Consider the following 26,950-nt stretch of genomic DNA (forward strand, 5'->3'; position numbering starts at 1 on the left):
TCGGTCCGGAGCTGACGAATAAATCAAGCTCCCTTTTGTACCGCATTATTTATAGGACGACGCAATACAATACTCGTACCTACACTTGTTTCATCGCCGTTTGCATAATGCTTTACATACTTTTTTTTTTCTCTTAAAGACAGATCGCGACATGTCTTGCCTCTTATCCCGTTTCTTTTTTTCTCCTTTTTTTTCCTCTCGCAATCGGGCGAAATAACGTCCGCGTCTCTCGACCGCGGCCGGCTTCGGTCACGTTCTCCGCGCGTGGAGACGAGACACGAGAAACGCGTACTCGATGAACCGAGGAACGCACCACAGGCCGGGCGCAAAGGAACGCAAAGGCGCGGGATGAATCACGAGGAATTATCGTCGGTCAGCTGAAACGTTCGTGATATCCGGCGACGTCACACGTCGCACGTCGCCGACGTTCGTTTTTCGTGAGCGCGGTCGCCGCCGGTCGCCCTCCCCGGCGATTATCCGGAGGAGGAACGTCACCGAAGGTGGAGGCGAAGGAGAGATCCGTCGCGACGCCCCCAGAAGGCCCGGGGACGACGCGGTGCGTGTGTCTCGCTTGTCGCTTCTATTTTTCCCACGAGCGCGACGTGCGTTCGAATCGGACCTCGCCCCATGCTCCGGCTCCGTAAAGAAAGAAGCGAAAGAGTGGCACGAGGGAGAAAGAGCGAGAGGGGGATGAGAGGGAGGGAGGGAAGGCAGAATAGAGACCCGGGTAGAGAGAACGAACGTGTGCAGACTCGTCCTTCGTGCCTGTGCACTTTTGGACGCTGAGAAGAGGAGGTGGAAGAGGAAGAAGAGAGAGAGAGAGAGAGAGAGAGAGAGAGAGAGAGAGGGGGGGGGACGAAGTGCATATACACCCGGTGTGCACGGTATACCGGGTGTCCCAGACGCGGCAGTCGATTGCTTCGGAAAGAGATAAAGGAAACAAAGCGTCGTGTTATTTTAGGTCACACTTTTAGGATTATCTGTATAAAACCGCTCGGTGTGTTTCGATTCATCGTATCAGATTAAAAAAAAGGACAACTTTATTATCTTAATTCTTAGGTAGATATTTTCTTTGGGAATCCTTAGATATTATATTTCGACAAAGTGACATTTTGCTTCGAGGCATTTACAATCAGACGAGACACGAAAAAGACGATCTTATCGTTTTCTTAGTTTACTGTTTTAATGTAAAAATTGCGAATTTATTCGTTCATTATTATATCGCTCGAAACGCTATAAGCTCGGAATGCTGAAGCGTTAAATTTGAGATGCCTCTTGGCCCTTATTATCAAATCGCGATGCGCGATTGTAGAAGATTATTCGAAATTGGACACGCGAGCTCCTCGAACATTTTTTTCGCAATAGCACAACGTCGCCATTCTGTTTATCTTATCAGTCGCGGAGTTTCTCAAGTTTCCCAACGCAGATATCTTATTCTTCTTGATCTTTTTGTTACTTCAGATATTTTATAATATTCAACGCGCGTAAGTCGCCGCGTATATATTTATGAAGTATTCACGCGTATGCGTAGCATACCGATACATTTTCCACGATAATCTAGTCGATGAAAGGAGATAAGCGTACGAAAATGAAACAGACCTAAAATGCAAGCCATACTTTATATAGTTAAAATTTCTCTTCGTACATGTACATCTTCCACGTACCTTCTGTCAACACATTTCATACACTTCACTTCGAGATAGCGCGATGCTATTTAAAATCTCCGGAAGAGTGATGACGTTTTGCTGACTTAAATAAGATTCCGCCGGAAATTCCGACCAAGGGAGAGGTCCGTCCTCCCCCGGTTTCGCTTCGAGTACCGATAACCCCGCGGCAGCGTTGCTGCCCGCCTGCCCCGAAGTATCGACCTGTCCTCCTGAAACCGCCTGTATACGTATGCTCTCGTAGGCGTCCGTGGGGGCCGCAGCGCGGATCCATCCACCTCCACCACGCCACCTCCTGCCGCCGCTGCTTCGTGCGAGTACACGAGAGAAATATGGTGGAGTGGAAGGTTGGCATACCGCGGTGAGCAGTCGAGAAAGAAACGGTGGGGGAGAGACGGGAGGAGGTGGCGGAGGTGGTGTGTAGTAGTATAGTAGGTAGAGGATATCTCGGGAAATCGCGCTCCTGTAAAGTGGAACAGTGACAGCCATCTGCGGCGGTAGGCAGCGAGAAAGAGAGAGAGAGAGAGAGAGATAGAGAGGGGGGGAGAAAGAAAGAGATCGAAACACACGAAAGAGGCGGCGAGAGAAGGCAAGATGGAGAAAGGAATCTATTTTATTATTCGGGGTAAGACCCGCCAGAATGCGTGTGACTAAACAGAAATTGTAGAGGGGAGAAAATACAATCGTAATGATAACAGCAAACGCGAGGATATCGACGTAAAGTAATAAGATAGATAAAGCGACGGTATTTTTATAAAAGTTGTAAAAAAGCACGTTTGCAAAGTAGGCGGTCGACGATGATAAAAAGAAAGAAGCTTTTCCAGTCAGTTTTTTTTCTCCTGTTCTTTAATTGCTTCGCGAAATTCCCACCGACAATGCAAATTCTCTTATAGGTTTCGGTTTTTAGATGAATTGTTGTTATATTCAAGAATTTTTTCTAATCCACGCGTGTAGTATTTTTTTCCGACTCAACGCAATTATAATAACGTTAACGGTATAAACGCGTTATAAATTTATTCACAATCGATGTTCCAGCCGTTATAAGTCGATTATTTAAATATAAATTTAAACGTTAAGAAATATTGTGTTGAAGGACCACGCAAAGTGATGAAGAAAGAAAAGGGGAAAGAAAAATACAAAGAAAAGAATTACATAATATTAATGTATGATTTTATTGTATTTTATATGTAATTTTTTTTATCACATGTATTATACATATATATAATTCCCTGCGCAACATATTGTCGATATCCGCTTCTTTCTTTCTTTCTCGCTTGCTTACTTTCGGTCCTCGATATTTTTTCTTCTGCCTCGTTTTCTTACGGTGCCTCGATCAGGTCCGCCACGCGTAATTCCCTCGAGATCTCTCGTCGTCCGTCGTTGATCCCTCTCTTTCTCTCTTTCGTACCCTCTCTCTCTCTCTCCCTCTTCTTTCTTCGTTTCTCTTCGCCGCAGTGTTCCTTGGCCCGGCTCGCCCGAGAGCCACTACTATTCGCCGCCGCTCGTTTCTTTGTGCCTGCCGGGGCAGTTTCAGGCGCAGGTAGCACGCCGGATCTTTTTCCTCCTCCGAACAACGCGACGCACGTGTGGGTGCGTGCGTGCGTGCATGCGTGTCCTCGCGATACGAACAGCTGTGCGTGTGTCAGTTGCCATGGGCAGTATCATAGCGGGAGTATGACACGTCTCTGCCGTCGAGAAAATACTTTCGATAAACACGAATGTACGCTGTTAAAGAAAGACCTTTTGGGACTTGTGTCCGTTTCTACCAACGCAGATTAACTGTGATCTTGGTTTAACTCACCTTTTATCTTTCTCTAATTTTAAGAACTAGAAAAAGATGAAAAGCAAGTTAAACCGCGATTAAAGATAGAAATGGACACTAGAAGATTCACGTACTCGTTAAAGATGTATGTCGCTATAGCTATATGTAGTATAATTTCGTTTTCTTGATTAAACAGTGTAGAGCTAATCTCAGAATATATTCATAAACAACATGGTATCATTGGGACAGAAAAAGCGTAAAAATTGCAATTTTGTTTCATTTTTGTACTTGATATTGTTTAAATAAATCATTAAAAAATTGAAAAAATATATATAAACAGAAAATCTTAAAAAACCGTAATTGCAATTCTCGATGTCATAGAAGTGTACCATAAAAATTTCATTCATTTTTACCGTACATGAGCAGAGATACATATTATGATATTTACATGGGAAGTATATCTATATATGTACAATTTCTGTAACTTTTAAAGCAAATATCTCAGAAACGGGTCGGACAATCGATCGCAAATTTAACACAGGTTTTTGGGATTTATAAATGCACAATCTCTGTAAATTTCAGCTTTATCCCTTTATTTTGACATAAGCGACATACATCTTTAAACCGAGTGGAGAACACCTGATGCGGCATCGAGTAGAATTAACAGAGCGATTTTGGCGACGCGAATGATTTGCGGAGATATATTATTATACTTTATTGATCTTTATTATTACGCAAAGTGCGAGTTGATTATCAGTCGAACGGAAATGCGAGAGAGGCACAATATTTCCTGCCCCTTGATATTTTTACCCTCCTAACTAATCTGAACTCGCAAGCTTGAGAAAAAGTGATGTTTATATACTTCCTAGTGCCTTATTTTGCAGCCTTTTGCGTTGCATCATCATTATGAAAGATTGATAAAATCAGAAGGTTACTGGAAAGAACGGAAATATCAACGGGGTAATGCTATCCGATACATCCTGTGATATTTCCATTAACCAAATGAAAATAGCGCGAACGAATGCGAGAATTATTTATAGAGACATTGCTTGTTTTATAAATTTCCAGCTCCCGTTTTTCCCTCTCGTTCAATGACGGTAAAAAGAGATCGCCGAGAGATGAGATGAAGAAATACACCGTAGAACGTAAACCGACGCGTAGGCAACGCTTGGGAAAATGAGCGAATTTGAATTTCTGTTACTCCAGTCTCTTCGAGATTTGTAATTCATAGCCAAGCTCAACGTATACACGCGGTCGTGTGATAGTTCATCCGTCTCCTCAAACTGTAAACATGTTTCCGCGTCGCGCGTACAAAGAGAAATGTCTAAACAGACGAATAAAGGAAACCCGGGAGATCTCGGAAGCATATTTCCGATAAAGCAACGTTTGTACGTTGCTCGTTTTTAAGTCCGTTTTTAAGGACCGTGTTTTCCAGCCTTTTATCTCCTTTGAAACGCGTGCCAGTAATGCTAGCCGCGGATCGGCGAGTGATAAGTAGTTCAGTCGATCAGCCTCGCGTCTCGCAGAATCCTTCATCTCGCCGTTTTTCCAGATCTATTTCGCCACGCGAATTCACTTTCCGGGGGGGGGGGGGGGGCGACGTTAACAGTTTTAACGCCGACACCTGCCACGATAATCCGCGACTGCCGCGGTGGTAGCCTTCGGTAAAACGCGACATTGTCAACGCGATTGTGTGACATTCAGTGCCTCGCGCGGCACGTTGCGTCACGAAATAACGTGACGCAAGTGTGTGTCTTGCGATAGTCGGTTACGTTACCGTTTCGTCTTTGCCCTGCGAACTGTCCTCCTTACCTCGTGATCTCGCATATTAATTAACCGCCGCCGTATCTACGGCCATCTTTTGCACCTCTGCCTCGGCGAGAGACAAGCGAGATCTCCGCGAATTGTTTCGAGCTGTCGGTAGAAGGACGCGGATTGAGACACTGCAGGCCGATTTCACGCTTGTTTTCTCGCACTTGGCGGATAATAATAATCCGTTTTTTTCTCTCTCTCTTTTTTTTTGTAAAACGAGAACTTCTGTAAAATTCACAGCGCGATCCACGCGATACGGCGCTCTGCGTCACCGTCAAGTGCGAATGTGTCATTGTGGGATTTCTGTTAGTCATCGCGTGTGCGCGTAGAAGGAGCGGACTTTAAGCGCTCGCTCTCGCCGTTTATGGCAGAAGGACAACAATTAGCGACGACTTTTTTCTTTTTTTTTTGTTTCGCGATCGAGGCACTGTATCCATATTAAAGAGTGAATTCTTTAGCCTCTGGGTGTCGTAAGAGAGAAAGATAGTTTCTTCTCGGAGACCTGCCGTTTATTGTTTAATAATAATTACGATATAGTCAACTAACAATAAGTGAAAATATATAGAGGCTCTCTTGAATAAAATCAAATAACATTAATAAATTTGGCAATAAGAGCCAGGCGCGGTAATTAGTGCGCTATACAATAAATTATTATTGGATAGTTAATTAAATTATTAAAGCCAAATAGAATTAATATTAATACAATTTTACTTGCAATTCGAAAAATTTGTTAGAATCAATTTTGAGTGAAAAGAAGAGACTCTTCTCTTCCAAAATTCTCAATGATCCTCACTCAAGTGCTACGTCATGCTATTATTACGCTAGTATGCATAATTTTGCGACGCCGCGAGAAGAAATTCCGGGAAATCGCGGAAAGGCGCATTAAAACGTGCCGCTTTTATCGCCGACTTCTGCGAATTCCGAACGGAGAGCGACTGACGTGTCGGAGAAATGAGCCTAAGTTAGTTCGCTGTTATTTTTCGCGATCGCGGCGAGCGAAAACATGTTTATCGGTCGTGCTGCTCGCGGGGCCCCGGGACAATCCGTGGAAAGTCGCGCGAGGCGAGTGAACGCGCCGGGCGAGTGAATCAGTTGTGGCCGGTCGCCAATTCGAGAAAACAGGATAATCGATGGAGCGGAATTGCCTCCCCTCGGCGGTTTGCGGTGTGGATTTAAAAAGCCACGTTACTTCCTTCGTGTGGCAGCGCGCACCACACGAAAATCGCGCCACGCGAGACGAAACAGGCTCGGGAAAACGGCACGTCGGACTATATAATCAAGCCGCTTTTAAATTGCAAATTATCTGCCTCTCGAGGAGGGAACGTTATCTTTGCTTATCGTTGATATTAGGAATTGATAATTCGCGACGACTCGAAGCGCAAAGAATATTCATTGTGAATACTTTGGTCAACGAAAGGTCGATACTGCGCATTCATATAATTGTATAGAATATGTTGTATTTAATAAAATACTAATTATTCAGTTGTGATTTTGTAAATAAAAAATAGCACGGTTAATTGAATTACATAACAAATTCTCGTTTCAAAGAAATAAATAGAAAATTTATTACATTTGAAAATTTAAACATACGTGGGACAACTGGAATTTTATATGGGGTGACCGATTAAAAATTGCATTCCACATTCCGATTGCTTATTAACTATTATTTTCTATTTTTATATTCGACAACGTTTGGCTAATGTGACAATTCGACCATTGGTTTTGGTCAGATTAATCGTCAAAACTTTTTCGACCGTAGGTTTTGGTCGTTTCTAAATTGATTTAATCTTTGATACTTTGATAAGATTAAATCAATTTAGAAACGACCAAAATCCACGGTCGAAAAAGTCTTGACGATTAATATGACCAAAACCAATGGTCGAATTGTCACGACATTAGCCAAACGTTGTCGAATATAAAAATAGAGCCTTTCTCGTTTATTAATTATTGGCGAAACAAATACATATACTTTCTGTTATTTTTCTTTTTTATACGTTTTTAATGGGACCGTGTGCTTCGATTTTTTCTCACCAAATTTTTTTTCTTCATTGCTTCACACGCATGTTGCATTATTTGTGTTACTACTCGTGATAATTCAGCTGACCAAGGTATCGCGGAGTTGCGCATGCACTCGCGCGGTAATCATGGCCATGCGAGCCGAGCACGACGACGCGTGGCATGATTATGCCATAAGACTATGAAATTACGTCTACGTGGTTTTTTTTTCTATATACGTATTGTGTCTACGCGTTGCGCTTACACGAGCGTCTTTTCGCGCGGACTAGGGACGCCTGCGTAAGCCCCGACGCGATATTTTGTCATTACGCAAGAAGCTGCATCTCTGAGTCAATTGTGGGCAAAATAAAACGAGATAATATAATAACGAGCTAGAAAAGCGAGAGAATAATCGTTGCGAGAGAAAAGGGAGGAATGCAATTTCTTAATGCGGCTTTATCCCTTTCACCGTGGACATAAATTTTTATTACATTCTAGTGGACGTTGAGTTCGAAGAGAGTTTTTACCTTTAGATATGAAAGAGAAGAAAAATACAAATAATCGCTCTCCGCTCTGTGTATAGCTTGCTGCCTGTATTTTCTTGTATTTTTTAGTATTTTAGTATTAATTGTGCACAGAATCGAGTTCTATCTGTTTTTATAAGGTAAAAAAAAACAATTGATTAAAACCAGACATTTTGGCACGAAAATGTGGCAGGAATCTCCAAACACTCCATATTTACAATTGAAAGTTGGTTGCTATTCTTCTATTCATATTTCTTTTCTTCTTATTTCTGTCTTTGTTGAATCATTTTATATGAATACTCTGTCGATTAGTTGAGCTGACGAGTACCCGGCTAATAGCCAAGACAATCGAGACCCACGTGTGTGATACCCAAAATACTCGCTCCCCTGTACCTGTAAATAGCTGTTTACAAACGGGTACATCGCACCTATTGACCGGGTGATAAACTACTTGCCAACGAATAAGCACGAAACTTATTACGTGACTTAGCAAAGAGAGTAGTCGTATATTTGTCGAAGGATAAATATTGTCCCCCCGTGAGTCATTAGGCATTTTTTACCGTGATGGCGGTCGAATTTCTTTGTCATGCATAAGCGCTTGTATTAGTTTTTCGCTTGCATAATTAATTACCTGGTGTTCGCGAAGAACGGAGAGAATCCGTAGGCCGTTCGTCGCGAGGCTGTCTCTGCGAACCGTCCAGCACCTGCGACCTACCCGAGTATCGATAGAATATCACGAATATCCTCTCTCTCTCTCTCCGTGCGATCTTCGGCGTGTAAAACGTCCGAGAAATGTAAAACGGCCCGAAATCCAAGTTGCGAACATTTACCTCCGACAAATATTTAACGTTGAAAAATAATTTCAGCGTAGCTCGCCTCTCCGGGCGCGAGAGCCTCGCGTCGAAAACACGGTTGGGAAAGAGGCCCGGCTATCGCGAGCGTTGTCAAAATCGATTTTGCATTGTCCGCACATGTTCCAGCGCAAGAACTTAATTTACGTAGCCCACACATAGGCGTGGGCTAGCATTGTTTACACGCCATGTGCGACCAGTGCGACGCCGACGACGACGACGGCGCGGGCGGCGGCGGCGGCGGCGGCGAGACCGGTGCGCGATATTTCGCGCATGAGGAACGCGGAGAAGGTCGATCCTCCCCGCCTCTCGCGCTCTCTTGATGTCCCTGGTCGCGGTGATAAAAAAAAAAGAAAATATTTCGCAGCTGTGCTCTGCCGTCTCTTTCGCGGATTGTCTCGCGCGCGCCGCCCGAATCCGGAGAGCGAAACGCAACGAGGAGTTAATTCGGTCCTTGTGGGAAGCGAGGAGCAGTTATCGTCGTGCGATTTCAAGGTGGTATCGGGCGTCCTACATCCGCACGGCGGTGGTCCAGAAGCATTTTCTTCGCACGAACCTTCTCGGCAAAGCACGGGTTATCTTTATTTTTAGATAGAAGCGTGTCCTTCTATCGATTGCGCGGAAATATTTATAGCAACGCGAATTAAAGCGCATGTCGATACGAAAAAGTATTATAAGATTTTCGAGGACGTTTACGATAATGCAAATCTCGGCATAAATGCACGCGCGCTTATAATATTTCAATTTATGTAACATATTGAAAAAGAAATACGTATAGAAGACTATACAGCGTCATAAATTATTATAAATTATTTGTACCTACTCATTAGATATTCCTACTCGTACAGATATTTATTAAGTTCTTAAAGAAAACAGTGGAAGACGTTTTACGTGTCGCGCTCCGACATTTCTTTTAAATTCTACTAAATCTTGAAGATTTTTCCCAGGGGAAGATGGAAGTAAACGTTTCTTTGATTCGCATTTAAGTCCGCGCGTTTGAGAAATAATGATTTCCCTCGCATCATATCCAATCGCTGCACGTGTTAATCTATCCTTGAAGAAATCATCTATCTGTTTGCGACGTTGCACGCGAACTGCTGCTGCATAGCCTTATCGATCGTCGAGAGGCGCGGCCTAATGCTTAATTCCTTTTTTTTTTTCTGTAAAGGAGCATCGGAATTCCCTCGAGGAATTTCGATGCTGAAATTATAAATACAGAGAGGTGTATAAGCGCTTTTGATTTGAAGAAAAACAATGACACGATTTCAGAACGAGCACGTTTATTATAACTTTTCTTATCGTAATTATTTAAATGATCGTTTTATTATTCTCAAGATCGTTCTACGAAATTACCGCTAAGTATTCATATCGTGAAACGTAAAGTTGCACAAGTATACTTTCGGCGATCGATTATTATTATACTGCCGTGCAGGAGTACGACCGCATTAAAACATAGTGGAGTTATTTATAAGCCCTAATAAGGCTTCTATTTTTAATCCGCACTTTCTACGTCTATTTTCTGCTTCTCTCTGCAAAGCGCGGGCTAAATAATCGGATTAGTTTAAGTACGGCAAGTGTGAAAAAATGTTATTAAAAAAGAGCAGCCTCGCCGGAATGAAACTGCGCGTCCGGTACTTTTATATAAGAAAAGTTAAGAAAGATTAAAAATATTCCGTTACATGAGGAAGCGGAAAATTACTTTTACTGTCGTAAACTTGGGGGGGTAAGCTCTGGTATATAATTTACTTAAAGCGAGCGAACTTAAAATGTATTTAAACGCAAGTCTAATTTATCCAAAATGGACTTACGCGAATTATTTAAGGCTAAGCGCCTGAAAATACCCCCGCTAATGAAGGCTGTGTAAATTGACCTGGAATATTACGCGAGACAAATCCAAAATAAACGCTTGAGTAATTGTTTTATTTCGAGTACAGCGAGTACAAAGAAAGAACGTGCTAAAACCGTTAAAAAACATATCGATTATTTAACTTAAGTAATATGTTAAATATCAATATCTCGTTAAACGAAATCAGATCCCTTCGTTTAATTACAATAGGTGTTATTTTGATAGAATTTTTAATTTGAAATTTAACTTTTCGATGCTATGTTGAGATATTTAATGCCGAAAACTGAATTAACGGCATATCGCGATCAAATTGTCGCCAAGGAAAGATCGAGTTCGTTGGAGTTGAATACGTTCCGCATAAAGCATCCGTGTATCATAAGGAAGCCGAGATTTATCTGTAACATTACACTCCGATATACTGGCGAAATGAGCGCGGCATAAAGCGTTGAGCAAACGGGACAAAGCGTCTCGCGATTACAAACGTGTTTGTTCCGTTCGCACGAATATATTCCGCGCCTGACCTCTCTCCGAGGCAGCGGGCGTGAACGATAGCGACAGAGAAGCAGAACGATAATATTTATAGTATAAACGCGCGCTATAACAGGAGGGTTCTCCCGGCCCTATCGCGCCTACCACGCGCTTATTTACGCTCGTCTCACTTCGAGAAAGGTTCACTTCGCCAAATATTTTAAGCACTCTGTATCTCCCTCTCTCTCTCTCTCTCTCTCTTTCTTTCTCTTTATCGATTCAATAAGGAGGAAATTGCACGTTCATTTGTTTGACGCTAATATAAATGCGTGATCGCGTATACAGAGCGCAAATATCTAGACGTACGGCACTTGCCGAAAGCCGCGGGTTATTGACTTTCCTGGCGTTTATACCAAGAATAGATTTTCCCGAGGCGCTCCTTGTCTCGCAGAGAGATACGTTTTTTACCGCGCATGAAAATCTCACGTGTCGCATTTCGCGAGTAAGATCGCTTTTCGCGTCTCGGCGGCGCGGCGGCGGCACTCATTTATAAACTCCATTCGCACGCAGCTGATGTGCGTCGCAGCAGGAGAACTGGATACGGTCTCATTAAGGGGTTACAGGATTCCGACAGGAGTAAAAATTTGGGGAGTTATAAAAAGTTGTAAATTAATAAAAGTATGAATTGTGTGTAACAGAATTGAAATGGGCATAATGATGTTAATGTGCACCATAAAATCTTATAATTGTTTTATACTAATTGTAAGATATCGTTATAAATGTAGTTAATCGACATACATAACAAAATGTTTATACTCCTATTAATTTACAACTTTTTACAAATCCCCAAACTAATTTTTACTTCTGTCAGAGTCCTGTGTAATCCCTGAAAGAATAAAAAATTGCCACAATTTGGGAAAATACGTGTCGCAAACTTATCCATGCGACATTTCCGTCGCCAGTAAGCCTTGCGCCGCGTCACGTTTATTAATTAGATGAGCTTCAGAATTTGAAAGTCGTTAATTACACATTTATAGAACGCCGTCACGATATCTCGCTACGTCTTTTATTTTTCAAAACCGCATCGATGTTATACGTATAAAAGATGTTTAAAGGAAGTGCCTGGAAGATCCGAATTGTTCTACTCTTTCTCTTTGAGAAACGTCTTTACGAAATCCTTTAATCATTTGCGTTACGTGGGACTAAACAGAGCACGCGCTTACGCCTGCGGTGAATTATTTACTCACTCATTGTAATCTGCGGACAACGGTACCGCACTTTCTCCCGCTGTCGCATTACCTCGTTATTGCGATTTAGAACCGCCATACCTTGAAAAATATCTGAATTCCGTCATCGAGCGCCCTAAGCACTCCCAAACGGAACACGCCGTGTCATTTCTCCCGCTCCACGTTTTCGCGACTACGTTAAGAGTATGTGTGTGTCCGTTAGTTTAATTTAATACAAAAAGCCGGGAGTATACCGCTACGAATAAAGGCGAGACGACGAGGCGGACGCCCGATGTTGCGCGAAACATTCGCGTTACGTTCACCGGCACGCTCGTATCGGATCTCCCTCGCTCGTCCCCCCCGAGTTTCGATTCTAAATATCGCGATGACGGGCACGGGCAACGTTATCGCGGCGCAAGGCAAGGCGGCTGCCTTTTTATCGCCGAGCGTAAAGGTCAGCGACACGCATCGGATCGGATCGGGGGATCGGGATCTTGAACGAAAACCCGTTAAGCTCGCTCGACCGCGCGCTCTCCGCGTAACGAGCACCGCGCTCGCTCGCGTTCCTCGGCTTCCGCGCGCCGGGCGCGAATTTCGCGGGATACCGGGGAGGAGGAAAGGGGGAAATTTTCACGTGCCATCGAAATCTGTACTCAGCGAAATTATACCGGTCTCGCTCGCCGTTTTGTCGACTCGTGCGCGCGCGCACGTGCGTCGCGGACGAAACGCGTCGAGCCGAGTCTCGAGGAGGAAACACTTCGGGCTCAGTTGACGAGCGAATTCAGGAATTACGGGGAGATAACGCGTTGTTGACAAACTGTCGACTAAGCGAAACTCCGTTTTCGAGCTAGGCGCACGTAAGATATCATTTTTGTAAAATCCAGCGGCCATGTGTATGTAGTAGTATGTACGGCGTTAGCGAGATAACCGCGATAAGAAAGTTTACCTGAAGAGAGCATCAGTTCCCACAACCGTGGAATACTAAGAAAAGATAAACATAAATAGTTATGATATAATTAAGAAAGTTCATTACTATACTCCGTCCAACGAGAGATCATGGTTGATCAAACGTAAATAACGATAGGGCACAACGAGGTGTTCGCGTTAAATTATTTTTATTTTTAATAGTGTTGGAAAATATCTATTAAAAATAAAAATAATTTAACGCGAATACCTTGTTGCGGCTCTGTGCCCTATCGTTATTTATGTTTGATCAATCATGATCTCTCATTAAACGGAGTATAGACATGATATACATTTAAACGGAGATCTAAAAATATAATATTTAATATAATTAAATAATATTGTATTGAAGATAATTGAATTTATAATTATAATAATGTAATTTAATTTTAATGTATATATTTATTATAATATATTAAATATAATATTTAAATTGAATATAATATAATATTTGAAGTGTAGTTACATTCAACTGGATTTTTTTTTACAATTCTAGCGCTATATAGGTATAATTTTATCAGTTTTTCTCACGTAATTATCTCGAGATCAATTCGATTAAATGATCGCGCTCTCCCTAAATCATCACGCAATCAATTGCACAATTAATGCGTGGATTAGGCCCTGTTAATCTTCCTTCGTGACAATCTGCCGCGAAATTTATTCGCGCGGCACGAGCCACGCGCCGTTCGCATAAATGCCGACGTGGGAATTATTCGACGCTCGTCATTTTCGCAATCGCTTTAAACATTAATAATGGACACACATAGTTTCCGATTTCGAGTGTGCGAGCGACGCGCGCTTAACATTTGCAAAATCGTTGACGGACTGCAATATCGCCACAACTCTAGCATACAAAAGGAGAAGCGAACGGACGGTCAATAATAAGTTTTAAGTGCTGATATTCCGAAATTATCGAGCATCACTTTCGACACCAATCCGATTATTGATCCTTTCATTTCGGATTTTTTTTTTGTTAACTCTGAAGCAGTCGCGTGACGGGTGACGCATGTCATTCAGTCTTTTCATATCTCGTCGAAATGTCGATGAAATCAAGCGATCTCCAATGTAATTTCATGCTGGACGCAGAAATAGGCATGCGAGAGATTTATTTGAAAAAAATTTTACAAGCGTTATCCTGACGAATTTGCTTTTTTTTAGACAAAGCCGGTTGAGAGTTAAATACCTTGTTTCTTATTTTTGATTATTTTTTAGATATTCGGGCGAGTTTTAGTGATATTTTTATTCTCCTAACGCAGAAATGATTGACGCTAGGCTGAATAAATTAACGCGAAGCTATCGCAAGAGGATCATTTTTAATTACAGTATCGGATTCATTCAATTTATCGAGAAACAGTGGGAGTTGGAACAACCGCCGGTATCGAGCAACACCCACATTTCGCGGATACACCCGAGTCGGTATCTCCCGAACGATCTCGTGATCGATGCAAGATGCATATTCCCCAAGGCCGTGGAGTTTCGCCTTTTTCCCTTCCCTTCCCTTCCCCTCCACGGCTCTTGTTTGCCGATCGGTACATCGATTCTACGTGCCGGTATCGCCGCGGCGCGGGCGTTTCGCAATGGGGAATCGTCGTGGCCGCTCGCCGCGTCGAGGGAAAACGACAGCGCTGGGTCTAAAGATTCCCAACGTGGTCGGGCACGTTGCTCAAGTGCGATCGAGGGTGGGTAGAGCGAGGCGTTACCCCGTGCAGCGTAAAATCTTCCCATGTCGGTTGCGGAACGCAGAAGCGTAACGAGAACGCTCGATCGTTCGTCGAATGGACAATAATATCCCACTTTTAACGACGCTCGGATTTGTGGTAAAATTCGCCATTTAACACTGGATTTTATTTAGAAAGAAATCTCAGAGAAGGCCTTTATCTGTTGAGAAAAGATGCGACTCTGACGCGACTTAAAATAAGCATCGAGATGCGATATTGGCGTTGAATTCGCGATGGAATGCCTCGCTTCAGGCCTGCAAATATATATAGGCAGAGATGATATTTCGACGAAATATGATTTGACCTCGCGTTAATTAGCCTGGCATTCATCGGCAGCCGTTAGCTTTAGCTTCTCGGCTCGCCTCGTCTCGTTTAAGTCACCGCCTTACCGGTAAATAAACGAGCGAGAGATCGCTCCGGACGCGGGGGCTGCGCGATAAGGAGGCGGTGGACGAAGAGGGGAGACGAAACACGAGGCCGAGGTACGTTCGAACGCTTTTTTTCCCGGCCGCGCCGGTCGACCGGGGACCGTGGGGTACGAGCTTGTGGATTCGGGCCATTCGTCAAGGCCCGAGATAACGGCGGGGCTTTTGGCACCCGAGGAATGGCACCGAGGGTGCAATAACCCGGGTGCGCGACGCATGCACGCACGGGACGACGTTCTGGCACGGGCATCGCATCGGTCGCCTCTCGTCCCCCGCTTCGGTTTAAGTATATCCCGATGCGGAACGCCGTGTTCTACTGCACGCGCCTTCGTCGATGACGTTAGAGACGAGACGTCTCCGCGAGTCTCGCTCCTTCGGCCCCGGTTCCATTTCTGGGATCGCACGCCGGCTTTCTTCACGCTCGAAAAGTAGAGCGACGACTTTTTCTTTCGGGCAAAATCAGTAAAACAAAATCGGGACGGTCGGGTTCCACGAAGGTGGTCTCTAGATCGCGAAGGCGAGACTCTCAAGATTAATTGAGACGTTTCCTCGAAATGGAATTTAAATGGAAGGAATTCAATTTAGAATGTATACTCTTTTAATAATCGATAATTTTTAGTTTAACAATTATTATGCAGAAAGACGTAAATGGGACCTCTTGTCTATCGAATATCCCTAATTGAATTAAGTTCCTTAATCTAATTTTTACAATTTAAGTTCTTTTATCTTTATTTTCTCTGAGCCTTGTAGCAACGTATAAACTTGTGATATGTACTTAATAAAGTTATTATTATTAATTACATACGGGCTCTCGTGAGGATCGATTTAAAAAGCGCTCGGCCCGATTAGGATCGAGCGTAAATCGGAGTAACGACGCCTTATTTATACGCGGCAAGGTCTCGTTACTTCGATCGAGGTCCAACGAGCGACGGTCGCCAATGGAAACCGTCGCGATATCCGGCGACGTTACCGGGACTCGTGCGGCCTAATCTTCGAGGTCGGCGTTTTCTTATCGGGACATTTTTTCTTCCTTTCTTTTTTTTTTTTTACGTACGCGAATCCAGGCACGATCGCGATCGCGTTATCGCGGCCACCGTCAATGCCAGCCGAGGTCGTGGATTTGTATCGCAACTCGCGGTTATTATCTTATTGCGTGCGCGCTAATAATTCCGCGCGCTATCGGCCGATACCGGAAGCTATCATGCGTTATCGCCGATCCCGCGCTCGGTGGGAATTCCCAGATACGCCGAAAACAACGAGCCAAAATGAGTTGGAGCTGAGCGAGTCGCTTTAATGAGTCGATAATGATGAGATATTTTTAGCCGCGCCGGTAAGAACTTTCTTTTAATCCAGGATAAAAAAAACCACGAAAGAAAAAGGTGTGGCGTAGGTGTGAAATAAACAAAAAAAAAGAGTTATTTATGGTTGGCCTATTTACGTTAAGACGCGATACATATAACAGATGATTATTCTTGCCTTAATTATACCTCACAGCGTTAAAATTAAATAATTATGTAATATCGGATACGCAGACCGGAATGAGAAAGTTCTGTTTCAATCTGACGGTACGGAGGACAATGTTAATGTTAGAGATAAGAGTCATACTGATTTTATTAACATTGTCCCATTTTATGCGTTTCGCATTCCGTAATAGCCGATTTCTCGCCGTCTCCCTCCCGCCCCTCCATATTATAGGAAAGAAAAAAAATGATAGCGCGCTCGGGGCTCCGTGCTTCCGCTCGTTGCTCTTATAGCGCGGCTTTTTATCGCGCGCGTGCGTTTTACACGCACGCGTGTTTATTTCGGTCGATTTCCGCTTCGCGGTAGCGGTTGCATCAGCAGAGCAGGCCTCGCGATAGCGCCGTGGCGTGCGTGCGAACCGGGTCGCGGTGGACTTTGATTGTCGCAGAAATATATACGACGCAAAGTCCGGAGAAACGGACTTCTCTTCTTCCTTTCTTTTCTTTTCTTCAAATCATCATCGCCTCGGCATTTCCTGCCTGCGCGTTATATACCTTATACCGTTTTTAGAGTTGATGCAACTCGCACGCGGCGGCGCGGAGTGTGGACAAAAGCCCAGGGTCTCGCGAACTCTTAAACCGGTATAAATCGCGTGTTTTTCTCGACCCGTGCCTCGAGAGGCTTCAAAACGGACGGAATCGTGACGGACTCTAACGTCGGCGATTTATTTAGAAAGCCGAGGGAAGCCGATAATATAGACCGGGATGTGTTTACGAGACGTGGCGAGGCGATCGCGACCCAATTCTGTCCGACTGTTGCATATAAGTATTTTTCATCGACTGTGCACGACTCCCCTTCTCTCCTCCGCTTCGTGAAGGTCCCCCCCCCCGGTCGTATTGCTTTCTTCCGTCACGTCGCTTTTCGAAATGCCAAACTGCGACAGGCTCTCGGTTTAACTGCACTCGCTCTAACGGGAATATTTCCAACAATTGCCGATCTTCCTATCGGTATAACGCGAGATTCGGGCCTCTCTTCTGGGAACAGGTCGCAGATGTGACCGGAAACTCTTTTCGCGAAAGAACCGTAACGATTTTACGGAACGAATCCTGATCTCGTTATATCGCAACCCAATATAATAAAACCAGTTTCTCAGATGTAATGAACCAATTACTCAGATAAAGTCTACAGAACCTTTTAGACTTGCGTAAAAGCAAAGCGTTTCTCGATCACTAACGATTGACTATGAATAAATGCTGTTACAGTAAATGTGGCACTTTTATCAATAAATAGCTTTGTATGTGTCGAGGGGGGAGGAAGAATCGGGAGCTATTATTTCTACAAACAACTCTTCTAAAGATAAAATAATAATCTCTACTAAAAATATTATATTCTTTTCCTAATGCATTATTAAATATTCAGCATATGGTTAAAGATCCGATCTTTGTTTGATAACTATTATAGTAAATGTGGCACTTTTATCAATAGACAGCTTTATACTTTGTATGTGTCGAGTTAATATTTCTACAAACAACTCTCTTCTAAAGAGAAAATAATAATTTCTACTAAAACAATTATATCTTTTTCCTAATGCTTTATCAAATATCTAGCATATGGTTAAAGATCCGATCTGCGTTTGACAACTAAAATATAATGTTAATGATTCTCAGAGAACTACATCACTTTTCTAAAGCTCCAGTCTCCACGATAATTCTGCGATAAATATCATTTAAATTTGTTTAAATGCCCAGAGTACTGTCCGATCGCTTTTATATTTTACTATCACGGCAATCGCGGCGATAAAGTTGCTAAACCATCCTCGTTGATATTCTTGTTTCAGGCAGCTGCGCGAAGGAACACTCGCGGAAAACGGCCTACAGAACGACAGTCGGCTGACGCTGCTGCCGAGCGTGGAAACCGGATTGTTGGTGAGTTGAACACTCTCGTGTCCTGCACTCGCACGGCACATGTGGGTATTAATCAAGTCGACCTACGACGCGCACTCCGGCGCGGGTAATGAGTAGTTTATCGGCGCGATTTTTACCGCCCGTAAAGACGGACCGTCGCGTCGACTCGCGGTGGAAAGTCCAGTAAATTCAGTCTGGCCCCTCCCCCCCTTTCCTTCTTGGTATTAAGGAGAAACATTTTGTACGATCGTTGCATGGGAATTACATAAGATCTATTTACAGAACGGAAAAATATACATATATATGCCGGAATAGAGATATGCTAAAAACCCTTCTTCGTTTCCGCGAGTTCTGTCGCGGAATTAGAGATTTATCCGACAGATAAGCCCGAAACGGGCTCGGGGTTCAGGTTCCCGAGCTTCCATCTGCCGTCTCGGCGAAACTCCGACAAGCGGAGAATTTCCAGCTGGTGGATCGCTCGCGCGACCGACGCGGTATACGCCGCCGCGGCCGTCTGGTTTTTCCGTCGCGTCCGCGATCGCAACCCGGATTCTCGCGCGCCCCGGCACACCGGCTCCCTGGAACGGTTCCTCGCTCCGTTCCGCCGCCCGGCGCGGAGGACGCGCCGCCGGTGACTCGGGCAACGGAGGAGAGCGTACACGGAGGCGCGGACAAACGCCGTTAACTCGCCGACGTTCGCGTGTGTATTCGCCGGGTCACTTGGTTTCTCGGTCATATCGTCCGCGACACCTTTATCCTCCGCGAATCCGGCCCGCTCGCGATTCATCGCGATCGACGCGCACCTTGTCCCCTCGGCCCTTCCAGTCCTTAAATGAAACGAACGTTTAACTCTTCGTAGTCACACTTCTCTAGAATCCCGCGGTAGTCGCACTGGGTCGTATTGATGCGGTCGATTTTTAATGGTTGCCATTTTAATGGTATATCGGTCCGATCGGGTTCAAATAATTCTGAAACATACCTTGAACATTCTAGAATATAAAACAACTGCGGTTTTGTGAGAAATCAAATGGTAACATGTTGAAAAAAAATCGTGAACGAGTACATGATTAACGGTCTCTACCTATAGAGGATACTTCAAACTCTTGTAGATGGCGGACCAAGCCCCATTTTAACCTAGGCATTTAGCTGATATTTAGATCCAAATGAAGGTGGGTCAAATTGACCCATGTTGGACTACGAAGGGTTAAGTATCTCGTTTTTATTTCAATGTTGTTTAGCGGAAAATTAGTGCTATTGTAGCCAATCTACGCGAATCGCAATTGTTACGTTAATATTAAAAAAAAAATGTATTACAATATTATATTATTCGCGTGTGCGAAGCTTATATAAAATTATTTGATACTTTACGCGTGTAATTGTGTATCATCAGTTACGGTGACGTAATTAGATTCGCCTTGATGTAATTAATGTAAATTAATTTAATTTAATTCCGTGCAATTAATACCGGAACCTTTTTCCGTATAGTGTGACACAAATTTCGACCTTAGAACACGCTCGTCGCGCGCGGGGACATCTGGCCGCGGAACGATCTGTTACAGAAATCGGAGCGCGTAAACACACATGACGCCCCGGCCACATGACTTCGGGCGATGTAATGTTTCGTAAGGTTTGGACTCGAAGTAGCGTAACGTAACGTAACTCCAGCTCGGCCCTAACCGGCCGCGACGCGGCACACAGGTGCTGCTGTTCCGCGCGCGGAACACCAGCCTTTTAGGAAACAAGGTGTAGCAACGTCACGGAAACGGCTCTCCCCCTCTCGTTTGTGCGTTTCCGCTTAAGAACCGCGGAGGATATTGTCGAGTCGAATAAACGCGAAACGAAACTAAACGTAACGCTCGAGAAACTTCCTGAGCCATTCGCGAGGTCTGAGGAAGAGCCGCCGCGTGTAACCCTTTGCTTCATCGGACGATGCCGCTGATTCGACTGTCGATCGCTCGAAATCATCCGTTCGCTTCTGAGAACAATAAGAATAATATTATTGCGTGCACACACAAGGTTGGTTTACGATAAGTCGGAAAATGACAAAGAGCACGAACGAAAAAGATGTATATACACGCGAAAGGTAAAACGCCAGCGAAGCTGCCGTTGGCTACGACGCTTATCTAATAAAAACAAGATAATCAGAGCGCAAGGTGGACGGAACGAAAAAATAGACGTAGACTAGAACGTAAGACGGAATAATGCCACAGAAGGTAATTTGGTACAATCAGAGGCGACAAACGCGTTGCAAATTTCCCGACAGTCTTGATTCTCCGGCCGTGCCTCGGATTTCGTCTCTCGCTTCGCGAACGATCTCTCAGTTCCGGGCGTTTCTAAGCCTTTCCGGGGGTTAAGGGGTTGAAGGCATCAGGGGAGGGGAGCCGAACGAGGCTTTCTCTCTTTCCTCCCGTGTCTGAAATTGACTCTGACCCGGGCTAGCAACAGCGCGCGCGCGCGCGTGCGCACGTTTCCCCGGGTTCTTATCGCGCGACCGAGACTTGTTCGCAATAGCTGTCAAGGGGGTCCGGCCCGCTCGGCTCGGCTCGGCTCGGCTCTCTCGGTCACCCGCAGTCAATTTTAAAGTCGGCCTCTGCGTTGGCTCCGGTCCCTACGTGCCATGCCGGCCTGTACGCCTGTATGCGTTGCGTGCGCGTCTCCCTTTCTCTCTCTCCTGCGCGCCCTCGCCTTTAGCCCTCTCCTCGTTCTCTCTCTCTCTCTCTAGCCGCGATCCAGGCCTACAGGGCGTCGCGGAAAAAAGGACACGTCTCGGTGCGTGCCGTAATTATTTCCTGTACGCTATACGCGACGGTTGTACTCGTGAATATTCGCCCGGGAATTAGATTCCCGGCTCGATACACCGTTGAACATTTTTGGCAGATGGAATTATTTTCAGTACGTTTCCAGCTGACGTATACATTTTTTTTTTTTTTTAGAAATCGCGTCCATTTAGCTAAATTAAAAACTTTTTGTTGCAAATGTTTGTAAAAATATATTGCTTTTGCAGCGTCAGGAAATGAATCTGGGCCTCTCCAAGATCGTGTCAGGTTCGATCCCGACGTTTTTTATTCGAAGGAAGGTTCTTCTGGATCCATTCTCACGGAACTTCCGCGAGCGTTTGCGAGTGGCTTGTAGCCGTTGCTCTTCGGTCCACCCTGTAGATATCACTCGTGGGTGGTTTTACGGGGCAGGGGAGCGAGGCGAGACCTACGGGTCGGGTTCACACAGCTCGGCTGCGAGAGCGAGCGCCTCGCGATCGAAGAGCAGCGTTTCGTAGCGCGATTTATCTCTGCGCCTTCCTTTTTTCCTCGTCCGAGCGCTCGCCCGACGATCCGCGAGAGAGAAAGGGAGAGAGAGAGAGGAAGAAAGAAAGAAAGAGAGAAAGAGAGCCCGGTCGGCTTTTCGGACTCGGACTTCGTCCGGCGACCAGCTCTCTCGCTTGGCTCGCGAAATCACCGTTAGACGTTGGCAAAATGGCAGAATCCATCTTCGTTGGAGTTCGATTTTCGTGCTCCTGGTCCAGTCCGCGACTCAATGTTTTTTTTTCCTTTTTTTTAACGCGTAGCGCCCTCGTGGCATTTCCCAGCCGTTCGTCGAGGTTTCAACCTCGACCCTCTGAATTACTCCTGTCGAATCCGTCCACCGATATTTCGGTGAAAGTTCTCACGGCGGACCCGCCGATTAGAGAATTTAATCTTTCGTATCTCCACCGGGTGCACATTATTGCATATCGTTAGTCTCGTTAATTCATTCGCGCGCTACATTTCTTGCTGGTCATTTTTTATTTTGCAGTGCGCGTGACGTTCCTGATGATATTTTAAGACGCTTTTTCGTACGAATAAAAATTTACGACAGCGATCGCGCGAGAGAGAAAACACGTGGGGAGTCACGTGTAACTTTTAAATGTATTTTATTTTAAGAAATATTTAAGGGACGCTAAACCGGCTAAACACGAATCCGGCGAAGATTGGATTCTTTCATTAATCATTGATAGAAGTATAGTTGTTTTCTAAGATAAGACAAGAGCTTCTCTAAACTTTCTTCAAAACAGATTATCTGTCGTGATTCATTTTTAAATATATCGCCACCACCGATCGTTCGATATCTTTCGAAAACACTAAAAATTTCTTTTGAAATGCTTCAAGTGTCTAATTAGAACACTAGAGAATTACCAAAGCAGTCAAAATGACTGGGTTGTAATTTTTTTTTAATTACTCATAATTGCATTTTCTGAGATTTTCCGCGATTTTTCTTGCAAAACGAAAAAGATTAAATTTAACAATTTCCTCTTTTCAAAGATATAGCAGTATAATAAATAGCGTAATAAATAGCAGGAAATGAATAATAGAAATTAACCGTCGGTAGTTCCAGTATTAAAGACGATAGCCTTCTAAGCGCCATCCTTTCTAAAACCTCCCAGCCTCTTCCGTCCTCGTCGTACGTATCGCTCGACTTTAACTACTTTATCCAGTCTTTGGATTTCCGGCGTTTTGGCTTAAACGGCAAACAAGATTATCACGTTAAGGCGTATACGATACACACCCACTTTACGGTAAATTGATTTCGCGGCCGAAGATGACGGCAGGCCAATCGGTGCGTCGGCTGCTATTTCCGTCGGAAATACAGCGGCCAACGGCCGCTATTAACCGTTGGGATAATTGCATGGAGTTATAGACGGATTATCATCGCATTTGCTCTCGTGCCGACCGAGAGTTTTCCTTTCATTTCTGGAATTTCAATGGAAATGAATTAAGGGAGGAACGGCGTAGCCGGAGGATCGAATCGAGAGAGCCATTTTTATTTTTCTCAGGAAAGCGAGATTATTTCCGCGTGAAAAAACATCCGCGAAAGTATCCGATATAAAATTCAGTTATCGCATTTTATACGTTTTTTTTTATTGCAACAAAGAGAAAAGTCTGAAATTCGGTAAATTGATATCTAAGCGAGAGTCATGTTACATCGAGAAATTTGATTTTCACGGATATATTTATAGCCATATTTCTCCTTGGCTCTTTACCATCCAATTTCATTTAATTCAGCTAGCGGAAAGCGAACAAGTTCATCGTCAGTTACGCGATCGACCACGTCAGCGTTCAATCTACTCTTGACCCGTATCGCTTTTATTATCGCTTTCACTCGTTTAGTTTAGTTAGTATCAGCTTTCGAGAAGTTCCGTAGTGGCGTAGGGATTCGATTTCTTCGCGCAAGTTCTCGCGCGTATACGCTCTCGATTCCTCGAGAGCGCAACTAGTTTAACAGTTTAACATTTTTCCGGGAGCTCGAAAAAATTCATTTTACAAATTGAGGAGGTCAACTTTGCGACGTAAACGACCATTTTCGTTCTCGGGGAGTTTTTAAAGAGCGAGTCGCAGAGCCGCTTCGCAATCCTTAAGGGGATCCTAAAGCCGTCTGTAATACCGGTTTTTTTCTTAACGCATATCTCTTTATTGGCTTTATGGATTTAGAAATCCTTCTCCAAAGTTAAAGTACGCATCAAAATCTAGGTCATGGTGGTCGAATTTATATCGAAAACGAAAAAAATTAATATTTTTTGGTATACATGACGACAATATTTGCTTTGTACAAAAATTTCACAATAAATCTCCACAAAATTAGACCGGCATGACCTAGGGACAACATGTAAGAACAATATCGTGCAATTGGAACTAAGAATGAAAGCCTACAAAAAAAGATTAATTGTAATGAATGCAATATAACCTATAACCTTGTCTATCCTTGTCTATTATCATTGTCTATACAAGGACAGATATAGAATTTGGTCGGTAATACAGACGGCTTTAGGATCCCCTTAAGGATGTATGTGTGACATCTCAAAGCATTACCAAAAATCTAAAAATTTCATAGATTGTTCTATTATTACGTCTAAGTATCTGTGTAAAATTTCAGCACAATTCTCTTACTGATTTAAAAGTTATTGTAATTAAGGATGTATTGGAGGTATTTCAAATATATTCAGAAAGTGCTGTAAATTGTTTCTAAATTAAATTAAAAATACTCTGTAAAATTTTGAAGTTATTTAAGAGTTATTGAAGTTTAAAGTTGATAAAATTAACATTATCCCTTATAGAGAATCGACACTTTGCTGTAAATATAAATAAAATATAAATAAACCATTAAGATATTTCTTAAACTTTTTTTATGTGTAAAACATACATCATTGATATTGTATTTTAAGTTTCAAAATTGTTTGCCACAAAAAATTTTTTTTAATTGTTTAAACAATACTAATTATTTAAATAACAAAAAATCATACTCAAACTGTTAACGGTAATTCCTTCTAACATATAAAAAAATTTGAGTTTGACATACATGCAAAGTCTTCAATCAAGAAAACAAATTTATACTACATATAGCTATAGGTAAAACAACCTTAAACGGTCCATCGCGATTCGCCGCGAGGTTCTCCCGCGTCCGATCGATGGTGTTGCCGCACCGAGGAAGTTCGTTCGTGGGAGACTCCAGACGAGATTGGGTGCCGGGAGTGGGCCCGATTGGTTAATCGTTTTGCAAGAGCGTTTCACCGAGCGACGAGATCGGGCGCTTGGGACACGCTCCGTTCACGAACGAGCGAAAGAGCGCCCGATTTCGCGGCGAAGGCGAAGACGACTCGCGCAGCCTAATTCACAAGGACATTATATGCACAATATTTTTTTAGACTCTTTGAGATCTGTCGTTTATTCAAATAAGACATTTACCGAGAAAGTTCGATGCAAAATTATGTATTTATGTGTATATATTATATATATTTATTATGTATAATATTTGTATATAAATTATATATTTATATATCCTTGTTTATGTAATATTTATTATATCTACATTTATTTATATTTATTGTATAAAGTCATTTAAAAAAATTCTACGTAATGCTTCAATATCGAGAGAGGTTTTAATGCAACATTTTGGTTTCCGGAAAGAAAAACTTTTTTAAATGCAGAAGGAGTCTACGCGGTTAACGTTTAAAGGCGTGTCGATTGGAACGCCTTACATGTATATAACGAAATACGCTATATTTCCTGTTTTGCTTTGGCACTGCAAACGACCCGATACCGGTATCTCGTCCTTTAGCCGTGAATAGAATTTATTTAATGCGACACGTGGAGCGAGCGCATCGGCTTGATGGCTCTCCCGAGCAGCGCGGCCGTTTTCGCTGCAGCCGCTTGCAACATCGGGTGCGACGATCGCGCGTGCAAGCGGCGCGCGGGGTCGATTTCTTATATTTAGCGTCGGCTAGATTAATAATTTATAGCGTCGCACACGACGGCACATACGGCGAGTAAATTTAACATCTGTGACTCTCTTCCGCGTCGCTGTCCACCGATCGCGCGACCCACGGAGATATCGACGTGAGGCGAGGTGGATTCCCGATAGTAGAGACGAGCCCGAGATAGTTCTCAGGCTCGTGGAAGCGATAGCGAGCATTCTATTTGTCCAGATGCTTGAACCGGACAACTCGATCGCATTTAAAACTGCGGATCGCTGAGAACGTGATACGCAGGCACGCGTGAAGGTTGCATTCTTGCACTGTGGCACTTTTACGTTGCATATTTGCCCATCGAGCCGTGATCGTGATCGATTAGCGGGCTTTTCCCTTCTGCTGAAATTCCTCTTGAATCCCAGCCACTGCTGCATCGAACGCAAATGATAAAAAAAAAGTGGAGAAAAGACATTTAATTCTATTAATATCACATTAATTAAGTCTTTTTTAACTTGCTCTTTTCGGAGCTTCCTAGGATTTAGAATTTTAAATTCTCTTTGGGAGAAACTGGTCTTGAGATTGCGTTAATCCAGAAACGACGGGATAATTTATGGAATAATAATAAAAAAAAAAACGTGGCAATGCAGCTCTTTCGAGTCGATTAAAAATCTATACAGCTTTCCACAAATTTGATATGCGCAAACAGATAAATCCTTCAAGTAGACTTTATTAAATAGAATTTTAATGTAACATTTAATTATTCCCAGACGTGAATTTAACCGAAAATTGAAAATACATAAAAAATGGTCTTCGACAAAATTTATGCTGACAAAGAGTTGAATTTGCGTGATGAAAAAAAAATCAACAAACTTTATTCTACATGACGTTAGTTCTTTTTTATTGACTGGTCCTTTGCTGAAGCTGCGAGAGAAATCGCTTAAAAGAAACGACATAGACTTCGCGACACGATTGGACGCACGATTCCCGCAAAGTCGGGACTCTCCTTAGAACGAGTCCGCGAATCGAATTACCGAATCCGACGATGACCGCGTCCGGCGAAAGGAAGTCCGTTAGGTGTGCGTGAGGGATGCCTAACTGTGCTCGTCGAGGGTCTG

The 26,950-nt window shown here is 43.5% G+C and overlaps 1 protein-coding gene across 2 annotated transcripts in view; it reads left to right on the top strand.

Annotated features, from left to right (window-relative positions):
- The window catches only part of LOC139776960 (uncharacterized), a 36,480-nt gene that overhangs the window by 2,787 nt on the left and 6,743 nt on the right, over positions 1 to 26,950 (top strand). For both annotated transcript variants that reach the window (XM_071714041.1, XM_071714042.1), the window contains exon 2: positions 18,553 to 18,640. In XM_071714041.1, the coding sequence (XP_071570142.1) occupies positions 18,553 to 18,640 (88 nt within the window). The remainder of the gene's footprint in view (positions 1 to 18,552; positions 18,641 to 26,950) is intronic.

Source organism: Temnothorax nylanderi, unplaced genomic scaffold (genome assembly GCF_030848795.1).
Source record: "Temnothorax nylanderi isolate EJ_2023f unplaced genomic scaffold, tnyl_v1.0 TNYL_tig0133_pilon, whole genome shotgun sequence".
NCBI classification, from domain to species: Eukaryota; Metazoa; Arthropoda; class Insecta; order Hymenoptera; family Formicidae; genus Temnothorax; species Temnothorax nylanderi.